This window comes from Meleagris gallopavo, chromosome 5 (assembly GCF_905368555.1).
Source record: "Meleagris gallopavo chromosome 5, MGAL_WU_HG_1.1, whole genome shotgun sequence".
NCBI classification, from domain to species: Eukaryota; Metazoa; Chordata; class Aves; order Galliformes; family Phasianidae; genus Meleagris; species Meleagris gallopavo.
This window is the reverse complement of record NC_139408.1, coordinates 56,241,046-56,260,550: the sequence shown is the minus strand read 5'-3', so window position 1 is coordinate 56,260,550 and position 19,505 is coordinate 56,241,046. Positions and strand designations below refer to the sequence as shown.

The following is a 19,505-nucleotide window of genomic DNA, read 5'->3' as shown; positions in this document are numbered from 1 at the left end:
TTCCCCAAGCTGAACAGTTCCAGGTTTCTCAGCCTTTCCTCATAAGAGAGATGCTCCAGAACCTTTATCATCTTTGTGGCCCTCTGCTGGGCTCCTTCTAGGAGATCCCTGTCTTTTTTCAACTGAGAAGCCCAAAACTGGACACAGTGTTCTAAATGTGGCCTCAGCAGGGCAGAGTAGAGGGGGAGGATCCCTACACCTGCTGGCCACGCTCTTTTTAATGCACCCCAGGGTCCCACTGGACTTCTTGGCCACTAAAGCACACTGCTGGCTCATGGCCAACCTGTCATCCACCAGGGCCCCCAAGTTCTTCTCCACAGAGCTCAGCTTCAGCAGCTCAGCCCCTAACCTGTACTGATACATGTGGTTATTCCTCTCCAAGTGCAAGACTCTACACTTGCTCTAATTGAAGCCCAACTCTCTTACAGCAGCCTTCACCTTCTCATGGCAGCCTGCAGCTCCTCACAGGGAGCAAAGGGACAGTGCTGAGCTCTGCTCTTTAGGGAACAGTCTGGAGCTGCACCAGATGAGGGTCAGGGAAAGGTTCTCTCTCTGGATCTCCTGCCTCTCTCCTCCCACTGCACTTCTGCAACACGAAGGACTTGCCAGATAAAAGTCAGCTTTGATCCACAGTCCACGCAGGGCAAAATTAGGACAAGCAGAAAACTATATCTGACATAATTTGATCACCAGTGGGTTGATGAACCTCATCTTCACAGAGAGGAGCTCGTTTCCATTAGACCTGAATGCCTCCTGCAATAGCTTAATGACTTCTTTAATTGCTGTTGTTAATATGTGAAGAGGAGGAGCGCAGAGGGAAGAGCAAGATAAATTTATTTCAGGTTTATAAAAATGCCCACACCCTGTCATGCCACATTTCAGTTCTGCCAGGAAAGCAAGAAATTGTAATGTTGTACAATCAGAATTAATTACACTCAAGGAGAGCAATGTGTCATTTTCTACCAGAAACGTAAAGCTTTGTGACATTTGTACCTAAAAAGCAGAAACATTCACCAAACGCTCTGCTATCTGCCCATACTGGTCACCAGCACTGCACTGGCAATGCATCCCTGGGTGCCATCCCCCTGCACAGAAACTGACTTCAGGTGACCATTATGAACATGAAAATCATCCAGTTTTTTTGAGATAGGAAATTTTCACTACAATAGAAACCTTCCTGCTACAGAACAGAGTTGGGCTCCTTAGGTTTTGGCAAATAATTTATTATTTTTTTTCTACTACAGGAGGAAAAAGTCTGCTGCAGGGAAAAGACCCCTGACAGCAGTTAGAGCATCTGAACCCATATCCTCAGGTGTGGCCACAGCTGGGAGGAAAACTGCATCAGGCAAAGAGCCTTAAGGCAATCACAGCACAAAGCAACACAGCTGAGGAGAAGGGCACTTGCACACACTGCCTAGGACAGTGCTGAGAATGTGGTCAATGTCACACACACGGGTGAATTTGGTTTGAGAGCTTGTAATTAACTTCTAACTCTTTATGACTTTTGTGGGGAGGAGAAGCCTGAAACTTCTTTAAATTGTAACATGAGAGAAAAGGTTAATATCCACTGCTGCAGAATCGTAAGGTTGATGTCACTGGAAGGATTTATGACTGCTACCTGCAGAATGCTAATTCCCTGGGACAGCTCACTAGTAACAGTTTCTCTGTGCAGTTCCAGTTCTGAGCCATCAACGGGGCTCTGGGACCAAATCAAGCAATGAAAGCAACTCAGGAATGGACTATCCACACCCAACCAGTCTAGGGCAGAGGAATGTGGTTAGGGATGTGGTTAAATACAGGAACGTACATGTCTATCATGTTTCTGACCACCAACCTCTACAATCGCTGGGAAATGGTCAGGGGGAAGTTGTTTGCTGTGAGAGTGGTGAGGTGCTGGAACAGCTGCCCAGAGAGGCTGTGGATGCCCCGTCCATCCCTGGAGGTGGTCAAGGCCAGGTTGGATGGGACCCTGGGCAGCCTGGCTGGTATGAAATGTGGAGGTTGGTGGCCCTGCCTGTGGCAGGCCTAGCCAGAGCCAAGAGTGAACCAGGCAGATAGCATCAAGGTGCTCACCAAGTGGCTGCCTACAGCACACCTCACGTCACTGAGAGCAACCACGGGACCCATTTCACTGGTGCAACGCTGGGCAGCAGAAAACAACATTGAGCCTGGTTTAGATTCCACCTGCCATATAACCCAATGGAGGCAGGCCTTATTGAACGCTAGAATAGTATTCTAAAGCCTGTTCCAGCACTGTCATCCTGACTGTAGAGAAGTTCTTCCACACGTTAGTAAAGAACTCCCTATGTTTTAAATGCAAGTTTTAGGCCATCTACAACTATTTTTCTTTGCTGATGGCCCTTTCCTGGAGGCATTCAAGACCAGGCTGGATGTGGCTCTGGGCAGCCTGGGCTGCTGGCTGGTGACCTGCACATAGCAGGGGGTTGGAACTGGATGAGCATTGTGCTCCTTTGCAACCCAGGCCATTCTAGGATTCTATGACAGAAAATTCCAGAAAGTGAAGCCAGCGAGTTTTTTTTTAGATGCTAAATTCACGCGACGTCGCCGCCAGCCAATCAACGCGCTTCTCCTCCTCTGGTCGCCAATCAGAGCGCTCTTCCTCGAGAAGGCCCCGCAATGGCTCTCAATTGGACGACGAGAGAGAAGGGCTCGACCAATGAGATGCGGCGGGTGGGCGGGCTGAATTCAAACGGACGGCGGGAGGGGAGCGGCGCCATCTTGGGGCCGCAACCGGTATCTTCGGCCCCTTAACCTCGGCCCTAAGCGAGGGGTAGGGCAGCGCTCTGGTGGGTTCCTCGCTCTTTTCCATCCGCAGCCGTGAACCATGCACGGAGCCAGCTTTGACTCGTCAGACGAAGAGGCCGCTGAGGAGGAAGGAGAGGAGCCGGCGCCGCTGCCGCTGTCCTGGTAAGGAGCGGGGCGGGCGCTGTGGGTTCTTATGGGGGCCCTGTGGGGAGCGTGCTTGGGATGTGCTGTTCCCTCAGTGTTGTACAGCATCTCTCTTTAAGTGACCAGCGTAGTGCTGGTTTTCTTTTCTTTTTTATATTTTTCCGATTACTTAACGTGCGGTTTATCTCCTGACAGGCTTCCTCTGCCTCCTGCCTACTCCTCTGCGTTCCTGGCTGTGTGTTCCCTGCCAGGTAAGCAGCGCTGCTGAAGTCTGTGGGTGTGTTTGAGCTGACGAGAAGAAATATCTCGTAGCCCTAAATTCAGTTTTCTGTTATTTGGCGGAGTGTCTTCCAAGTAGTATCCTTCCAATACTTGTAGGGAGCATGCAGACAGGAGGGGAACGGCTGTTTGTGAGGGTGGATAGTGATAGGAGAACGGGGAATGGCTTTAAGCTGAGACAGGGGAGGATTAGGTTGGATATTAGGAGGAAGTTTTTCAGCCAGAGGGTGGTGAGGCACTGGAACAGGTTGCCCAAGGAGGCTGTGGATGCCCCATCCCTGCAGGCATTCAAGGCCAGGCTGGATGTGGCTCTGGGCAGCCTGGGCTGCTGGTTGGCAACCTGCACATAGCAGGGGGTTGGGACTGGATGAGCATTGTGCTCCTTTGCAACCCAGGCCATTCTATGATTCTGTGATTTAAGATACCTTGAACTAGGTGGTGCCTGTACTGATGAGAATCCCACAAAAACTTGAACACCTGCTAACATGTACACCAGAAATAGCTGCATTTTCATGTTAAGCTACATGATTTGCTCCTGTAATAGCTGTTCAACCTTTGAATGCTGAACTCCAGTGGCAGACCTGCCAACAGAGCTCTTGTACAGTATTCTGCTCTCATGTTTTCAGGATATGCTTCAGGAAGTGCATGGTCCTGGCATCAAATGCACTCTGATTTATAATACCCCAAACTTTTCATCTGTAAGGTGTATAACAGCTTAAAACCCTGGGTGACATTTAAAATCCTGTTCCATGACAGTTTAAACACCATTATTTGCTTAATACTGCATTCTGCACTAGCAATCTATTTGCAGAACAAAGAACTGTTATGGGGATGTGGCTTTGGTGCTGAGGGGAGGTTGTCTGCTTTGCTCTTCTGTTGTAGCAGGCATTTATGAAATGTGAGGTCATAATCAGCATTCATCATTTGTTTTAGGTTGCAGGTTTAAGGACATTAGAAGGAATCTTCAGAAAGATATCGGTGAGTCTTCTGATCAGTGCGTGAGTGCCTCTCATTGTCATGGAATGGGTAAGAACAATGTGCGTGTAAAATGAAAGCAGAAGATACTCTTAAAGGCTTCCTTTGACTTAACCTACAGTCTGATGGAGTTGCTCTTCATCTAACCTGGGCAGGATATTTTCAGGCTGGAGCAATACAAGTGTCTTTGTATTTCTCCCAGTAACTTGAGTTCTATGAAGTCCCACACCATGTACAGGCCAAGAGCATCTTGAAAACAGTTAGGACTGAGATGAGTTACAGACCTGTTATCTCCCCTTCTCAGTGAAAACTGTGAAGAGGATAGAAAAGATGAAATATAAAAATATCTGTGCTTGGTATTCAGCTGTAAAGGCTAAAAAAGGTAGACAGTTGGACAGTTATAGCTGGAGATGGGGTAGAGTCATGCTTAAGTCAGCAGTAGTTGGTAGGACTGTTTTCAGTGCTGACCTTACTTTGGGTGAGCCTTGTCTACAGGCCGACTCTGAACTGAGAATTCCTCCTGCAGGTTATCTGAAGACAAATGTAGGCAAGACTCAACAGAAATAAATGCTGCTCAAAGCCAAATTGCTGACTTCTATTGTCTTAACTTCAAAGGCTAAAGAGGGAATTGGTACCAAGTAGCTAATCTGTTCATGCTTAAGCTTGATAGGCTTTGTTTATTTGCTTAATCTGTTGGCAGATGAACTAAAGAACTGTGGGACACGGGATGTGTTCGTGCTTTGTACCAAAGGAGAGCTCTTAAAATACCGAGTACCAAACCTTATAGATGCCTACCAAGAGTGTGGGATCTGTGTGCACCACTATCCTATTCCAGATGGAGATGCACCTGACATCACCACCTGCTGCACAATTCTGGAAGAGCTCAGAAGCTGCTTGGAAAGCAACAGGAAGACAATCATCCAGTAAGTCGTGATTCCTTCACCGAGTGTTCCTGCATGACCACCTGAAATGGAACCCTGGCAAATGACAGTCACTTTCTTTAGGGTTAGCTCAAGCTGTGAAAAGCTTCTTTTGCGTCTTGTACCCCTTTGGAGCTGACTTGGCCTTTCCGAGATCTGTTTCTCCCTCTTTCCCTGTCCTGCAAATGCTTCAAAATGTGTGCTGACTGGTACCATGCTGCTCCTTGTGGCTAGGCTGGTTGGAAATCAGGTATATAGGAGGAGTTGTAAGTTAATGCAGGCACTGTCATAGGGTAACGTACTCCAGGCTGTTTACCAGAGGCTCATTGAGTTCTAGCAGTTCCAAATTCATTTTAAATTGAGTAAGACTGATTGAATATTGTATCTTTAGGCATTTGTAGTTGAGCTCAGGGTAGAGAAAATGAGCTTTCCCAGATCCATGTTCCCTGAGAGATCCTGCTGACAGCTTCCTGCACAGACAGCCACTGACGTTCTTGGACTTCTTAGTGTTGCAGAGGCCTGCTGTTACCATTAACTCACAGCTGTTATCAAAACCTTAACCTGGAGTAGGATTTTAAGGAAATGGAGATCTCTTCATACCTTTTGTTGACCTCTCGTTCCTTTGGGGCTATTACTGTGAATGAAGAGGAACTTTAAAACAGCAGATTCACTAAAATGACAGTAAAAAAGGAAGGTCTGGAGAATAAATAGAGGATGCTCAGTATTTCTAGAAGTAATTACAAGGCCTTCTTGTACTACTGCTGCTCTTGAATATATTGAGGCAAGAGCTGTATCTTACACTTGCATATGGAGGGGCAGTGAGTGTTGCAGTGTACCACAGCTTGCTATAACCAAACATTCTCTTCTCTTGCAGCTGTTACGGTGGCCTCGGACGCTCCTGTCTCAGTAAGCAGCTCTCAGTGCCTGATTAACTAACCTGATTTAGACCTTTGTTCCCATGAGACACCACTGCCTAAAGGTGCAGCAGTCAGATGGGACAAAGGCCATCCAACTGTACTTGGTAAAAGGTCCAGCAGATCTGTTATCTCTGATATGGTGGGGTTGGCTTTTCCTAGAGTGGTTTTCACAGAATAGACCTGTTACTGTGCCAAAGCAGTGCTGTGCAGAGCAAGAGGTGCTCAGCACAATACATGCTTACCTTTCCTTTTCAGTAGCTGCATGCCTCCTGCTTCAGCTTTCGGATGCAGTGACACCTCAGCAAGCAATAGACAGCCTCAGAGAATTAAGAGGATCTAGGGCGATACAGACAATCAAGGTAATGGGCCTGCAACAGGTGACACATGGGTTGAAACAAGTGAAGAGTCTGGACAGTCCTTCCCTCCACTTCACAAAGGGATCCCTCCATCTCTTGGAGGGTTTCATATCTGCTGCCTCCTCTGCTTTCCTGAGTTTGAGCTGCTTCTGGCGTTTTTCTTTCCTCCTGTTGCCAGCCTGGTCTGTCTATACTGAATTCAGCACATGTCCTGCTTGTCTGCTTAATCTCTTGCTTTCTCATCCTTATTCCTGCTCATAACTCACTAAGCTGTTGTCCTTCTTTCTGTTGTTCTCATTCTCTTCTGCTTAATTTTTCTGCCTCTTTCTTAAATCTTTCTAACTCAGCCTAACTGTAGCTGCCACATGAATGCACTAGCAGTCTTCTTTCAAGAAGTACCCTTAACTTTATTTTCAAACCCTACATGGAGGGTCTTAAGCTTCTTAACAGTTGGGTTTCTATCCTTCTTGCTTTGGTGGGGATTTGGCTACTCTTGGGTCAGCAGAAGTTCATACAAAAGTTATGCTCTTATAATAGATCTGTGTACTGACAAGAGAAGTTGACATTGAATCAGTTTACAAGGCAGTAGCTTCCAAGAAAAGAGGAGTTACCTGAAGCCTGTCTCCTCGCCAGCTCTAAGCCTCTATGGAACCCAAATTTAATTTGAGCTAGTTATTGAAAATCAGTTTTCCATAAACCAAGAGGACAGATGAGGGAGCAGCTTGCATCCTTGGTTGAAGGAGGTTGGGGGTGGGGGTAGGAAATATGAACAAATGTTATCATTTGAAGCCTTCACTTGGGTTGGTCTTTCCTTTAGCCTCTGATCATTAAATCTCATATTGAACACTTGTATATTAGTGCTCCAAATGATGTATGGGTTGACATGACAGCTCTTAGCACAAACTGTTGGGTCTTATTATGCTGAATGGGGATTATTTGGCATCATGGACTCTTTGTGGAGGGAGCAGAGCTTCTTGGTTGGCCCAAATAAAGCAGCTTTGATTTCTAACGTGGAACTCCCACCTTCCTAGACTTACCTTAAGCTCACATGTGCCCTTTCTGGCAAGCATAGGACCTGAGCTAAGATCCATCTCATTTGTCCAATGGTTTAAAAAAATTCCAGAGGATTTGGAATAAGCACAAGAAGAAAAACTAAATAGAGTTGGAGGGTGCTGTTTGAATTCTGGGGAATCAGACAGCTTTTTAAGACAGGTTGTACCTGTTCCAGAAGTACACAGCGCTCATTACAAATGTGATTGTGCTTTTTCAGCAATACAATTATATCCATGACTTCCGAGAGAATGTAGCTGCACAGCTGGAAGCTCAGGCTACAGTACAAAGATCGGTGTCACGGTGAGCTTGTGCTGGAGTGGCTTTGTCTACGTGGCTGTGGCAGACACCTGGACAAGGCAGCTCATCCCAACCTCAATAACTGCTTGTTGCTGCTGCCTCAGTGACTGCTGCTCACTTTCAGATGTGTGTGTAAAATGTTGGGGCTGGGAGCAGAAATCTTGATGGACATAGAGCATCTTCATCTTTTTAGCAATCATTAGTACTCACTGCCTTAAAAATGCACTGAACTGTTTCATGTTCGTTACTGGTGTGGTGGTGCCCTGAATGCCTACCAGGCTTCTCAACACAAGGACAACTTGAACAGAATCACAGAATGGCCAGGGTTGGAAGGGACCTCAAGGATCACGAAGCTCCAACTCCCCACCACAGGCAGGGCCACCAACCTCCACATTTCACAGCAGCCCAGGCTGCCCAGTTCCCCATCCAACCTGGCCTTGAACACCTCCAGGGATGGACGGGGCATCCACAGCCTCTCTGGGCAGCTGTTCCAGCACCTCACCACTCTCACAGCAAACAACTTCCCCCTCACATCCAAACGTAGACTATCTCATGTTTAGCATCTCTTGGCACTGTGCTGCACTGGTGTGCTGGCCTCTCCATGTTGGCATTCCGGTGTGCTTACTGCATGGAAGCAGAGCTGGGCTATCAAAGCTACAACTGAATTTCATTTGTGTTTTGTCTCTGTTTCTATGTAACATGAGAACTGGGACAAGTGTTGGACATGCAGGGAAGGTATGGGTGGAAACAAAGCAATCTGTAACCCTATCGCAGCTAAGTACGGACATGGAATGCCAATAGGCTGCCTTCTACTTCAGTGTGTTGGGAAAGAAGAGACAAATGTACTTCCTGGCTACAGCCTTGTTTGTAAAATGTAGCTATATATAATAGATATATAGCTACCTATAATTCCTCAGTTCTGGCATACTTACCTACAGCAGCAGGACAGACTCGAGCCAAGCATTTTGTTCCTGGGGGCAGCTGGAAGCTGAAGTTCACAGTAGAACCCCCCCTAGGAAGTTACTCTCCTGCTTTCACTTTTGGATTCCCACATGTAAAGCTTTACTGTTTTATTTATTGAGGAATATTTTACTTCTGTGCAGCTGAGCGCACAGAATTATGGCTCTGCTCTCTCACAGCCCTGAGTTTCAAATGGCAGTAAAGTGAAGCAGGAAAACAAAGATGGTCCATTAGGAACCATTGCATGGATTTCCAAAGAAACTTTCAGCACTGTTTAGCAATTGTTTAGCAGAGTTACAGCTTAAGGAAAAGAATTCTTTTGTCAAACACAGAAGTGGTGGAGCACAGCTTGGAACAGTTTGGGGTAGGTTGGAATAGGAATTTGGAGGCACCACATGAAATTAAGCAGAATTTTTCAGCACATTATCATCTTTCCCTCCCATACACACACACTCATCCTGGGAGGCACAGCTCACTGCCTCTGGGCACCTTTCATTCTAGGCTACAGAAGTACTCAAAAAGTAACCAAATTAATGGGAGACATTCAATGGCTGTTGAAGATGCCAAGTCCCCAGTGCAGGAGATCTGTAACACTGGGTTTCTACCTATTTTTTTCCACTGTACAGCACATGAATATTGGACTACAGATTTCTGCAGCCACCTGTGCGATGTGCTATGAGATCTAGCACCTGAGAGACTCAAAGGGAACAAATAAACTACTTATACAAAAACGTGTTGCTGGAACTGGAAAATTACTTCATTTTCCTCAACAGGTAAATGGAAAAGATTCTCAATTATCACATCGAAGCTGTTCACAACGACCATTTACAATGCACTGTTACCAGTTTATGTGAAACAGCTCTCCCAGCCCCAACCACTATTTATCTGCAGAGCCACAACAACACAAAAGTAGGGAATTGGAGCTTCCCTTTTCAGACACAACTTGATTCTGTATTCTGTTTATAAAAGGTAATGCAACGATCCCATCAGAAAACAGATGAATTTAAAGACAAAATGAGGCACCAAGTAAAAATAAGCATTTCTGAATTTGAGACTTTATTTATTGCACTAAGGAACAGCAGGGCAGTTTCACAATCTCTTCTTTGAAAAGCTCTGTAGTATTACTCTCAAGCTCAGGAGTATTTTCACCATTGGAATTGATAAACGTGGATTTATCCATTTGTGAGTAAGTTTGCTAATGGTGTCTGTGCACAGACTGTAAACAAATCATTAAATTCACTCCTTTGTGGACAATGCAGTGTTTCCTATCACGATGACACACGCCTGTGATTACAGCAAGGCTAGCATTTGGTGAAAATACAGAACCATGCACTTACAGGGGAAGATTACCCAGATAGGAAAAGAAAAAAAAAGAACAGAAGTGCTGTTTCTGCAGTTGTGTCCCTGAATTCATCTCTTAAGACTGACATCACCTACAGGTAGAGCATGGCATGCCCAGTCCCCCCAGCCCGTGGCAGTACAGCTGATGGCAGTCAGAGGGAAACAAGGCTGAAGCCCGGCCCAAAGGAACTGCTGTGCTATGGCTGCTCAGTTACAAACACCTACTCGAGGACTACGGCTGTTCCTTATGGAGTGCAAAGTCAAAACCCAGTAATCTTTATACTAATGTACACGTAATTCCATAATTTCAGTGTCCCGGTAAAATATAAGAAAACAGTCTTTCCACAAGTATAAAATGTGGAAATATTTTAAAAATAGGGGAGTCATTGTTTTGTAAAGCAAATGCGATCATCGGGTTCCGTATTTAATCTTGGTACGACGTCGTCGCTGTAAATAATCCATGGTTTGTGGCTTTTGCATGCACTTAAATGGAACAAAGCTTGCCAAATGTCTTCTTAAGAGCTCACCAGAACGTAAATCATGCTGAAAAATAAGAAGAGAAATAACGTTCAGATGTGTAATTTTCATAAATGTTACACGTTTCATTATGAGGTCTTAAAGGGACAAATCCGTGAGAGGCACGTGGACTGCGACTGGAGCTGTCACACAAACATCAGAGGGGCACTACGAAGGATGATGAGAACTGATGCAACAAGCAGATGAAGCAGCACCGTACAGGGAGCCCTGTAGCACCCCTAACCCATGTCAGCACTCAGCAGCTGTGTCACATTGCCCAAACACCCATCAGCTTTTGGCTTGGAAGCAGGACAAGGCACGAGGGAGTTGTGATGGCTTTTGTGGGTCCCATCCCTTTTCACTCTGCCACCTTAAACTCAAAGAAAAATCAGTTCTAATACCTACACAACTGAGAAGTACTGCTGTTCCCATTTCTTAATGAACATACAGGTCTGGGTGGAGAGGGTGGCATTCAGTTGTGCTTAACAGAAGAGAGGCGTGGAGCTCTCCAGTCATTCTAATGCACAGATTCAAATGAGTAATTCCAACCAAATTAAGACCTGTGTTTTAAAATGGAATCTAAGGCATTGTGTGAATTACTTCCTCAGGAAAGTTGGTGTTTTTTACATTCCTGAGTTCAAAACTTCTCTTGGCACTGCGCCCAGCCTAAAAGAGCAGACTAAAGATTAGACAGAGGACAGAGGAACAAACTTACCCATATAAGTAGTAAAAAAATGATAGAAGGTAGTATGCTAATTTGCACCATCCTTCCTTCTGGCAATAGGCTAAAATGTCTGCATTCATGATGGTTGTAGGATCATACAGACCAGGGCCGCTCATCACAGGTCTACTCATGTACCTGGAAGCGACACACAATCAGTTTTGGGGCACCAGCAATGGCAAACACGGGTTTGTGCCCCCCGCCCACCAAGCAGCACAGCACTGCAGTGAGGAGCCACAGCCCACAGCTCCTCACAGGAGACTGCAAAGTGCAGGAGGCCCCATGCTAACCGTGGGTGGGCACCAAAGAGTTTCTAACACAGAGTCCCAGGAGCTGCCCCCAGCCTTAAAGCAGGCCAAGCTCTGGCACAGCAGCTGGAAATAGGATATTTGTTTATAAATGAAAAACTGTATTCTGCCAGTTTTACGTGAGATTCCTTATAAAGGGTTGGAAAAGGTGGAGAAGGGGTCACTGCAGCACCCTACGTAGCCTGCAGCCTTCAATCATTACTAAAATGCTGGGTACCACAGCGGAGCAGCGCTCACACAGGTCAATGCAGAACGATCCCACAGCCGTGGCTTCATGCGGGCTGCTGGCAAGCAGCCACCCTACCTCCAACCAGGAGTAGCACAGCTACATCCACACGGGGAAAACTGTTCTGTTGGGTTCCGTTTCAACCTCCTGCAGCTCCCTGCACAGATTCTATCATAGAATCACAGAACGGTCAGGAGTGGAGGGATCATGAAGCTCCAACCCTGCCAAATCCAGGGCCACCAACCTCCACATTTCAGAGCAGCCCAGGCTGCCCAGGGCCCCATCCAACCTGGCCTTGAACACCTCCAGGGATGGACGGGGCATCCACAGCCTCTCTGGGCAGCTGTTCCAGCACCTCCCCACTCTCACAGCAAAGAACTAGCAGCAAAAGGAAGCAGGGCTGCCACTCCTACCAGCAGCCCACGCCATCAGTATGCAGCTTCAGTGCACCTCTGACACATCAGCTGCCACTGCTGCCCAATACGGGGTTCTTGCACGGCACAAGGGAATACAGACAAGGAGAGGAAGCAAAGCGATGCTTTTTATTTGATAGCCTGGATGTCAGCTTTCTCACTGCCACCTCAGGAAGCATCCTTACTTGCTGCAGACACAGAACACTTAACAGGAAGCACTGCAATGAGTTACAATTAACGTGAGTACACAGATCCCAGACTCGTCAATATTACCTCCAAATATGATAAGCCAACAAAGGCATATTGAGACCCAGTGTAAGCCACTCTGCTGCACAGAGAAACATAACACAGAAGAATGCATGGATGAGGTACTCTGGAAGTACAAGCTGGAAAAGAAAAAATACGAGTTAGAAGTTTGGATAACTCAAAGCAAAACTTGCATTGTTTCATCTATTTTGGAGGTAAGCCTTTGTTTAAGAATTCTTTTAAGGAACACTAACAAGACTGCAGCAAGTGAAAAGAGCAACTAGCAGGACGTGCCTTGCTGTTTTCACATGATATTCATCAACTGAGAAGAAAACTTCATAAAAAAATGCTCAGAAGAAGAGATCTCTATTGCTTCTGTTAGCTTAAGCACACTGTGAACAGACCCACGTTTTATACGTGGCCTCCATAACAGAAGAGACAGAGATATTTCTGCTCATGTAACAGAGAAACATCACCAAGAAACACGTGCTATGAAACTGTTTGGAGGCAAAAAGATGTTTTGTGTTTTCATACATGAATATCGAAACAAAGCTGTCAGATAGATGTAATTTTCAGCTTCCAACTGGATGGGATCTCCGAGGCCAAGCTCTGCCCACCAGGTAAGCACACAGCCAGCTTTGGCCTCCTCCACCCGCACCTGGCGTGCATGCTTGGCAGCATCATGCTTTCCAGCAGGAGCCCACAGAGCTAACTATCATTACTATGACACGACAGAAGCATGAAATGCCAGCTAGGGTTAGTGTTGTTAGTAGGAGTAGTATGGAGGGCTACGTGGAGTAAATGCATGCAAAGAGCCAGCAAAACCTTGCACCCACCATGAGACCAAGGCACCCCAAAGTGGTATCGATTCCTCTTTTATTACACCATTCAGAAAGAAGCAAATCTTCCCAACTAAGGAGCACTAACGCAGCTCCTCGTGAGAAATACTGCATTTCTAGCTCAGATTTCAGCTACGTGTGCCTGCACTCACACACACAACACATCCTGCTCTTCTTCCTTTGCGTGTAGGACTGCATCAGTGCCACAGTGTTCTGTAATTCTTGTCTGAAAGCCCCAAACCACCTCCCTCAGAATCTCAAACCTCCCAAGAAACATCCTCACCGCCTGCTCTGCTGCTACGTTCTGCTTCCTGAAGTGGCAATTACCAAACAAAGTGAAAGCATCAACAAAACCAAGCTGTCGTAACTGAAAGGTCTCAGCAACATATCTGTGTCCAGCCCCTTCTGGGTATACTTACCAGCTACAACTTGGCATCTATAGCAAAATAACAACAAATCCAGTGCTGCTCTGTGCTTAGCAGCCTATTTACCAGCTCTGAAATCTGTAGTTTGTTTCACGACACGTTTCAGAACGTATTTCTTTACCTTCTCTTGATCCTACTCCCACACCAGACACCTCTCTTGCAATGCTCAACTACCCTCCCCAGTTGCTTTTGCCACCATTTAGCAGAGCCCTTCAAGAGCCCAGCTTTTCACTTCCAGTTGCTAACCTCCTTCCACAACAAATCCCAAGTTAGTTGCTATTTCCAACGAAGTCATCATATAAACAACCACCTCATGCATGTGGGTTAGCAGAAAGTTAATATTTGCTTTAAACATGCGCACTGTAATACTTTAAAAGGTTGCAATAATGACACAATGCATCAATGCAATGAGAATTTGCCTTCCTCCACACTGCAGCAGGCCCAGCAAGGGAAACTGTTAGATGCATGGCTATCCAGGCAGCAGTGCTCTGCCTATGGCCTCCTGCTCTTCTCTTGCTGACCATTTACATCCCACACATCTGACACGCACTTTCCCCCCAGCTACTATAAAATACATTTCCCTCTGCATAATTTACCTGGCTCTTCAAAACACAGCGAGTTACAGTGCAGGACTCACTTCTGCACTGCCCCAAACCAAGCTTAAATAAAAAGCCATGAGACACGGGGACAAAAGCACCTGCTTTACCAAACCCTGTGCTCTTGAACAAGCTGCCCTTGTGCTCCTGGTTACAGATGCAAGCAAATAGTTTGCCTCCAGTGCTTCTCACAAAGCAGGGAGTATCAGAGCTGCATCTCTGATTGTGGAACACCAAACAAAAAACTGAGGATAACATGTATTGTGTTACGGCCACCTCAGTCACAGAGTCACAGAATGGCCAGGGTTGGGAGAGACCTCAAGGATCACGAAGCTCCAACCCCCCACCACAGGCAGGGCCACCAACCTCCACATCTCACAGCAGCCCAGGCTGCCCAGGGCCCCATCCAACCTGGCCTTGAACACCTCCAGGGATGGACGGGGCACCCACAGCCTCTCTGGGCAGCTCTTCCAGCACCTCACCACTCTCACAGCAAACAACTTCCCCCTCACATCCAACTGAAATCTGCCCTCCCTCAACTTCAAACCATTTCCCCTTGTCCTGCTGTTATCTACCCTTTCCAAGAGTTGATTCCCCTCCTGTTTGCAGGCTCCCTTTAGGTACTGAAGGCTGCACTGAGGTCACCCCGCAGCTTCTCTTCTCCAGGCTGAACAAGCCCAGCTCCCTCAGCCTGTCTTTGTAGGGGAGGTGCTGCAGCCCCCTGATCATCTTTGTGGTTCTTCTCTGGACCCTTTCCAACAGCTCCCTGTCTTTCCTGTACTGGGGGCTCCAGACCTGCACACAGCACTGCAGATGGGGCCTCACAAGGGCACAGTAGAGGGGGACAATCACCTCCCTGTCCCTGCTGGCCACCCCTCTTCTGATGGAGCCCAGGATACCATTTGCTTTTCAAGCTACAAGAGCACACTGCTGGCTCAAGTTAAGCCTTTTATCCATCAGGATCCCCAGGTCCTTCTCTGCAGGGCTGCTCTCAAGGACTTCTTCCAGTCTGTATGGATGCCTGGGATTCCCCCGGCCCAAGTGCAAAACCTTGCACTTTGCTGTGTTGAACCTCATTAGGTTAAACAGGCCCACCTTTCAAGTCACTCAAGCAGAAGTGGAATTTCCTCACTCAGTGCTTGAAAAGAACTCATCTCTAATAACCTCAGAGTTTAAACAATGGCAAGGTTTATTTCAACCTGAGGTTACTACAGCAACCCCCATGGCAGGGGTTACATCTGGATGATCTGTAAGGTTCCCTCCAACTTAAGTCATCCTCTGCTTCTAACCCGCAGGACACACAAAACGGGCATGTAACAGTTTTCCTCACTTCACAATGAAGCTAAAGCAAGCAAAATTGTTGGGCACAAAATACGGGAATCCACAAAGCTGTGAGAAACCCAACAGAACAAAAACCAAGCGGATGAGCAGGCAGACAGAATGAAACATCTCAGGTATAACGGATGTTCCTAACGAAATGAAAGCGGCATTAAAAATGAATCTGAGAAGCAGTACACACCTTTAATGCAATTTTGACTCTTTTAATCTTTTTGACCCTTTCAACTGTCTTTGTGCCGAAAACGTAGAAAGCAGATTGAAAGAGTGTTAGTGGGACAGCTGACAAGATCACCACAGATCAACAACAGTCAGAACACTCAACTTGAAAGCACAGAAGAATCAGAATTTCCCCTACAGTTCCACCAGGCTGCTCAGCACAGATGCAACTGCCGCTCTGTTCTAACAAGGTAACAGCAAACACAAGCACTTCACATGGACACAGCAAGCAAAATCTTTAGTGGGCAACTTACGGGATTGAGCGTGTTGCATTGGTCGATGGGATTCTTGTAATCTGTCTTCAACTCATCAAACGCTATAATCTGGAACAGAATTGGAACAGCTGTAATTCTTCAGCCCGGAAGCAGAAAGATGTTTGATGAGCCAAAAGCAACGCACGGGCACAGGGCCGGACTGCCAGCGCTACTTCCCAATAGCGTCTAAAGCACCAAGGGCTCCCACTCCCTCCATCCCACCCCGTCCCTCCCATCCCCTGCATTCCCTCCCGGCCTGGCACAGCTCCCCCAGGCCGCGCAGTGGAGCGGCTCCAATCCCCGGGCTGCTCCCCGCGGCTCCCCCCTCCCCCTCCTTTCCTCTCCCTTCCCTCACTCACGTGCCAAATGGCGAAGAAGATGAGCGCGGCGGTGAGCAGCAGCGCCAGCATGTAGCAGAAGGCTGCGAACGTGAAGGCCATGGCGGTGGCGGCGGGCCGGGCGCGGCGCGGGGGCTGCCGGGCGCGATCATTCACAGCCGGGGCCGGGCCGCGCAGCCGCTGGGCTATAGCGCCCCCTGGTGGTGCCCGCCGGCACTGCTGAGGTGGCGATGGGCGTGGTCATATGAAGTGGGCGTGTCCATGTGATAAGTGGGCGTGGTCATGTGCGCGGGCTCGGTGGAAGACGCGAAACGGCGGATAGGAATGAATGAGAGCAGGGAGTTTGCGCGCAGGGAAACAGGCTCACACCGCTTCCAATCGGCACAACCCGGAGCCAAAGGAAACAGCGAAGAGATGAGAAAACACACGGCTGGAGGAGAAGATCGGAGATATTTCTCCCATCGGTTCATATAAATGTCCTCCCAGTTTTAATGGCGGCTCCCTGCAATAACAGCAATCCAGGGTTGCGCTCTGCGGTCACTTCTGGGCAGGTGCTGTAATGAATGATCCACACAAAACTAAACTGGTGATCTCTGCCTGAGTGTGCACACCATTCATCTGCAATGACCTTGGCAGGAGTAACAGAGGGCAGTAATTCTGTATGACAAAGACTTGTTCAGTGAAGGATCTGTTCTATTACAGATTGGCTTTTTAAAACACCAAGGAAACAAAGAGCAAATTCTGTAGAAAAGGCCCAATCTGGTTTTCATTTCACTCGTTTGTTTGGGATTTAAGAACACACAGCAGCCATCTCCTCAGGATTTGCTCTGATTAAAACAACTTCTTCCCTGCATGAATTACAAAAGAGCCAAGAAAACAAGAGGAGGAAAACACAGCAGCGATCTGGAGATGGCCTATAGCTTCTAATGCACTTTCCTGGACTTACTGAGTTTAATCCTGATTGGAATCACAAGGGAAATTGTCAGTGTGTGTCCATCTTAAATCCCTCCGAAGCATTTGTTCCTATCAGAGAACAGACACACAATCAGCCATAAATCAGCACTTACAATCTGCTCACAAGGAAGAGTGAGCTGAAGGAAGTCAGTCCAGTTGCAGCTATCAGGGAGGAATCTAACACTGTTAAACTAAGCAGTAAAAATGTGCAGATTAAGACTGAGCTTATTGGGTATGTAGGTGAGAAAACTGTTAAGTGTTTCTCTGCAGCTTAGAAGGGGCTTTCCATGTACCTCTACCAGTGTGGCTGAGGTCCCACTTCTGCACACCTTACATGCGCACGTGAGAAGAAAAAACATAGAATAGAATCACAGAATCCTAGAATGGCCTGGGTTGCAAAGGAGCACAATGCTCACCCAGTTCCAACCCCCTGCTGTGTGCAGGTCACCAACCAGCAGCCCAGGCTGCCCAGAGCCACATCCAGCCTGGCCTTGAATGCCTGCAGGGATGGGGCATCCACAGCCTCCTTGGGCAACCTGTTCCAGTGCCTCACCACCCTCTGGCTGAAAAACTTCCTCCTCATATCCAACCTAAACCTCCCCTGTCTCACTTTAAAACCATTCCCCTTGTCCTATCACCATCCACCCTCACAAACAGCTGTTTATAAGAGGCAGAAGAACATCACTGCTCTCACTCACCCCATTGGTGCACCAGCAGACAGCAGGAGGCAGGATGTTGGTTCACGGCTCACTCTTTGATCAGGAGGATGAAGAGCTCTCTGAACTTGTTAGCACTAATTTCCTTCCTTGGGCAAACATCCTTTCCTGTTGTGATCATTAACTCATCCTTAGGCTCAGCCATTCTGTTTGTGACCATGTAAATAAACGATAAAAGTTAAACATTCCTTTGCACGTGACAGTAAATCTGAAGAGAAACAAGGATCACAATTAAAGCTCAATTTTAAACCTCAGTGCTGCTGGGCATCTCCCCACAGCTCATCATGAAATCCACCTGTGGCCTCAATCCCTTGTCAATTTCTTGTTAGATGGCATCGGTTTCCTTCTAAGGAAGGAATTTCCTTCCAATTTCCTTCTTTAGCCCAATGCTAAATGCTCAGCCTGCTCTCCCAGAAGGATGGTTTGTTCTCCCGTTAGTGGCTATCTATACAAACCAAAGCCTATAGAATATCAGTGTCAGTGGGCAAAGGGACCAATGGTTGTTTTCTCAAAACTTTTCTATAATCATAGAATCCTAGAATGGCCTGGGTTGCAAAGGAGCACAATGCTCATCCAGTTCCAACCCACTGCTATGTACAGGGTCACCAACCAGCAGCCCAGGCTGCCCAGAGCCACATCCAGCCTGGCCTTGGTGTCTCTTTAACAAATGGAGGGGAATTTTCCAAAACGTTGTGCACAAGTTTAGGTGCAGCAGTGATGGCTGAAGATCACCTTCTCAATCCTTAGCCCTTCAAAGAACAGCTTTAAATTCTGATCCAAATATCAACCACTGCAGCTCTCTCAGCTTGAATAAACAGAAGCTGAAACCACAGGCTTAGAACTTTAAAATGGCATTACACCTGGTGTGTAATGATAACACTAAAAAAACCCACTGCTAATTGGTAGAAACAGAGTCACCATTGGATCTGGGGTTACAATTTGATCAAGCTAAAATCAAGGCAGCTGGCTAGCAGGGCAAATCTGCTGCTGCAGGTGTAACTTCATCAACTTAGAGGAGATGCATGAAGCAGCCAGAAGATGTGGCCCAGTTATCAGAACCTCACACTTCCCCTCTCAGCTCTGACAGTCCCAGCAGATGATACACAACACACTTGAGAACATGGGTGGGAGAAGAAGTCAGTATGGGACAGAAGAGACTTCTGTCTTGTTGTCCACGGACATCCCATAGGCTTTGAATATAGAACCCTCAGGTCCAGAACGTATTTACACGCTTAAGTCACACTAAGCAGGATTTCCAAAAGCCTTCATCTCCATCTGAAGTCCTTTCAAAGTCTTGCTTTTGATCTCTCAGGCTATATCCGTATTACCAAATCAGCTCAAGGCTCTACCAGCTCTAGAAATTCAAGCCCCCTGCTTGTTCATAAGGTGTA

The 19,505-nt window shown here is 47.0% G+C and overlaps 2 protein-coding genes across 9 annotated transcripts; one reads left to right on the top strand and one right to left on the bottom strand.

Annotated features, from left to right (window-relative positions):
* Positions 1–2,695: 2,695 nt before the first annotated feature.
* Positions 2,696–9,398, top strand: CDKN3 (cyclin dependent kinase inhibitor 3). 8 transcript variants are annotated; one of them, XM_019615988.3, is made up of 8 exons: positions 2,696–2,928; positions 3,106–3,161; positions 4,123–4,167; positions 4,865–5,087; positions 5,959–5,990; positions 6,257–6,360; positions 7,628–7,710; positions 9,294–9,398. In XM_019615988.3, the coding sequence occupies exons 1-8, from the start codon at positions 2,846–2,848 to the stop codon at positions 9,298–9,300; spliced, it is 633 nt and encodes a 210-aa protein (XP_019471533.1). In that variant the 5' UTR covers positions 2,696–2,845; the 3' UTR covers positions 9,301–9,398. The 8 variants fall into 8 exon arrangements, with proteins under 8 accessions (XP_019471533.1, XP_085082020.1, XP_031409596.1 ...); XM_085225894.1 differs by having other exon boundaries at positions 4,123–4,215; positions 6,260–6,360; XM_031553736.2 differs by having other exon boundaries at positions 4,123–4,215.
* A 308-nt stretch (positions 9,399–9,706) lies between these two features.
* Positions 9,707–16,633, bottom strand: CNIH1 (cornichon family member 1). The gene is made up of 5 exons (XM_085225898.1): positions 16,466–16,633; positions 16,107–16,175; positions 12,466–12,578; positions 11,240–11,383; positions 9,707–10,551 (listed from the first exon to the last, which is right to left on the bottom strand). Exons 1-5 carry the CDS (start codon positions 16,544–16,546, stop codon positions 10,524–10,526), a joined length of 435 nt encoding a protein of 144 aa, XP_085082024.1. The 5' UTR covers positions 16,547–16,633; the 3' UTR covers positions 9,707–10,523.
* Positions 16,634–19,505: the final 2,872 nt, after the last annotated feature.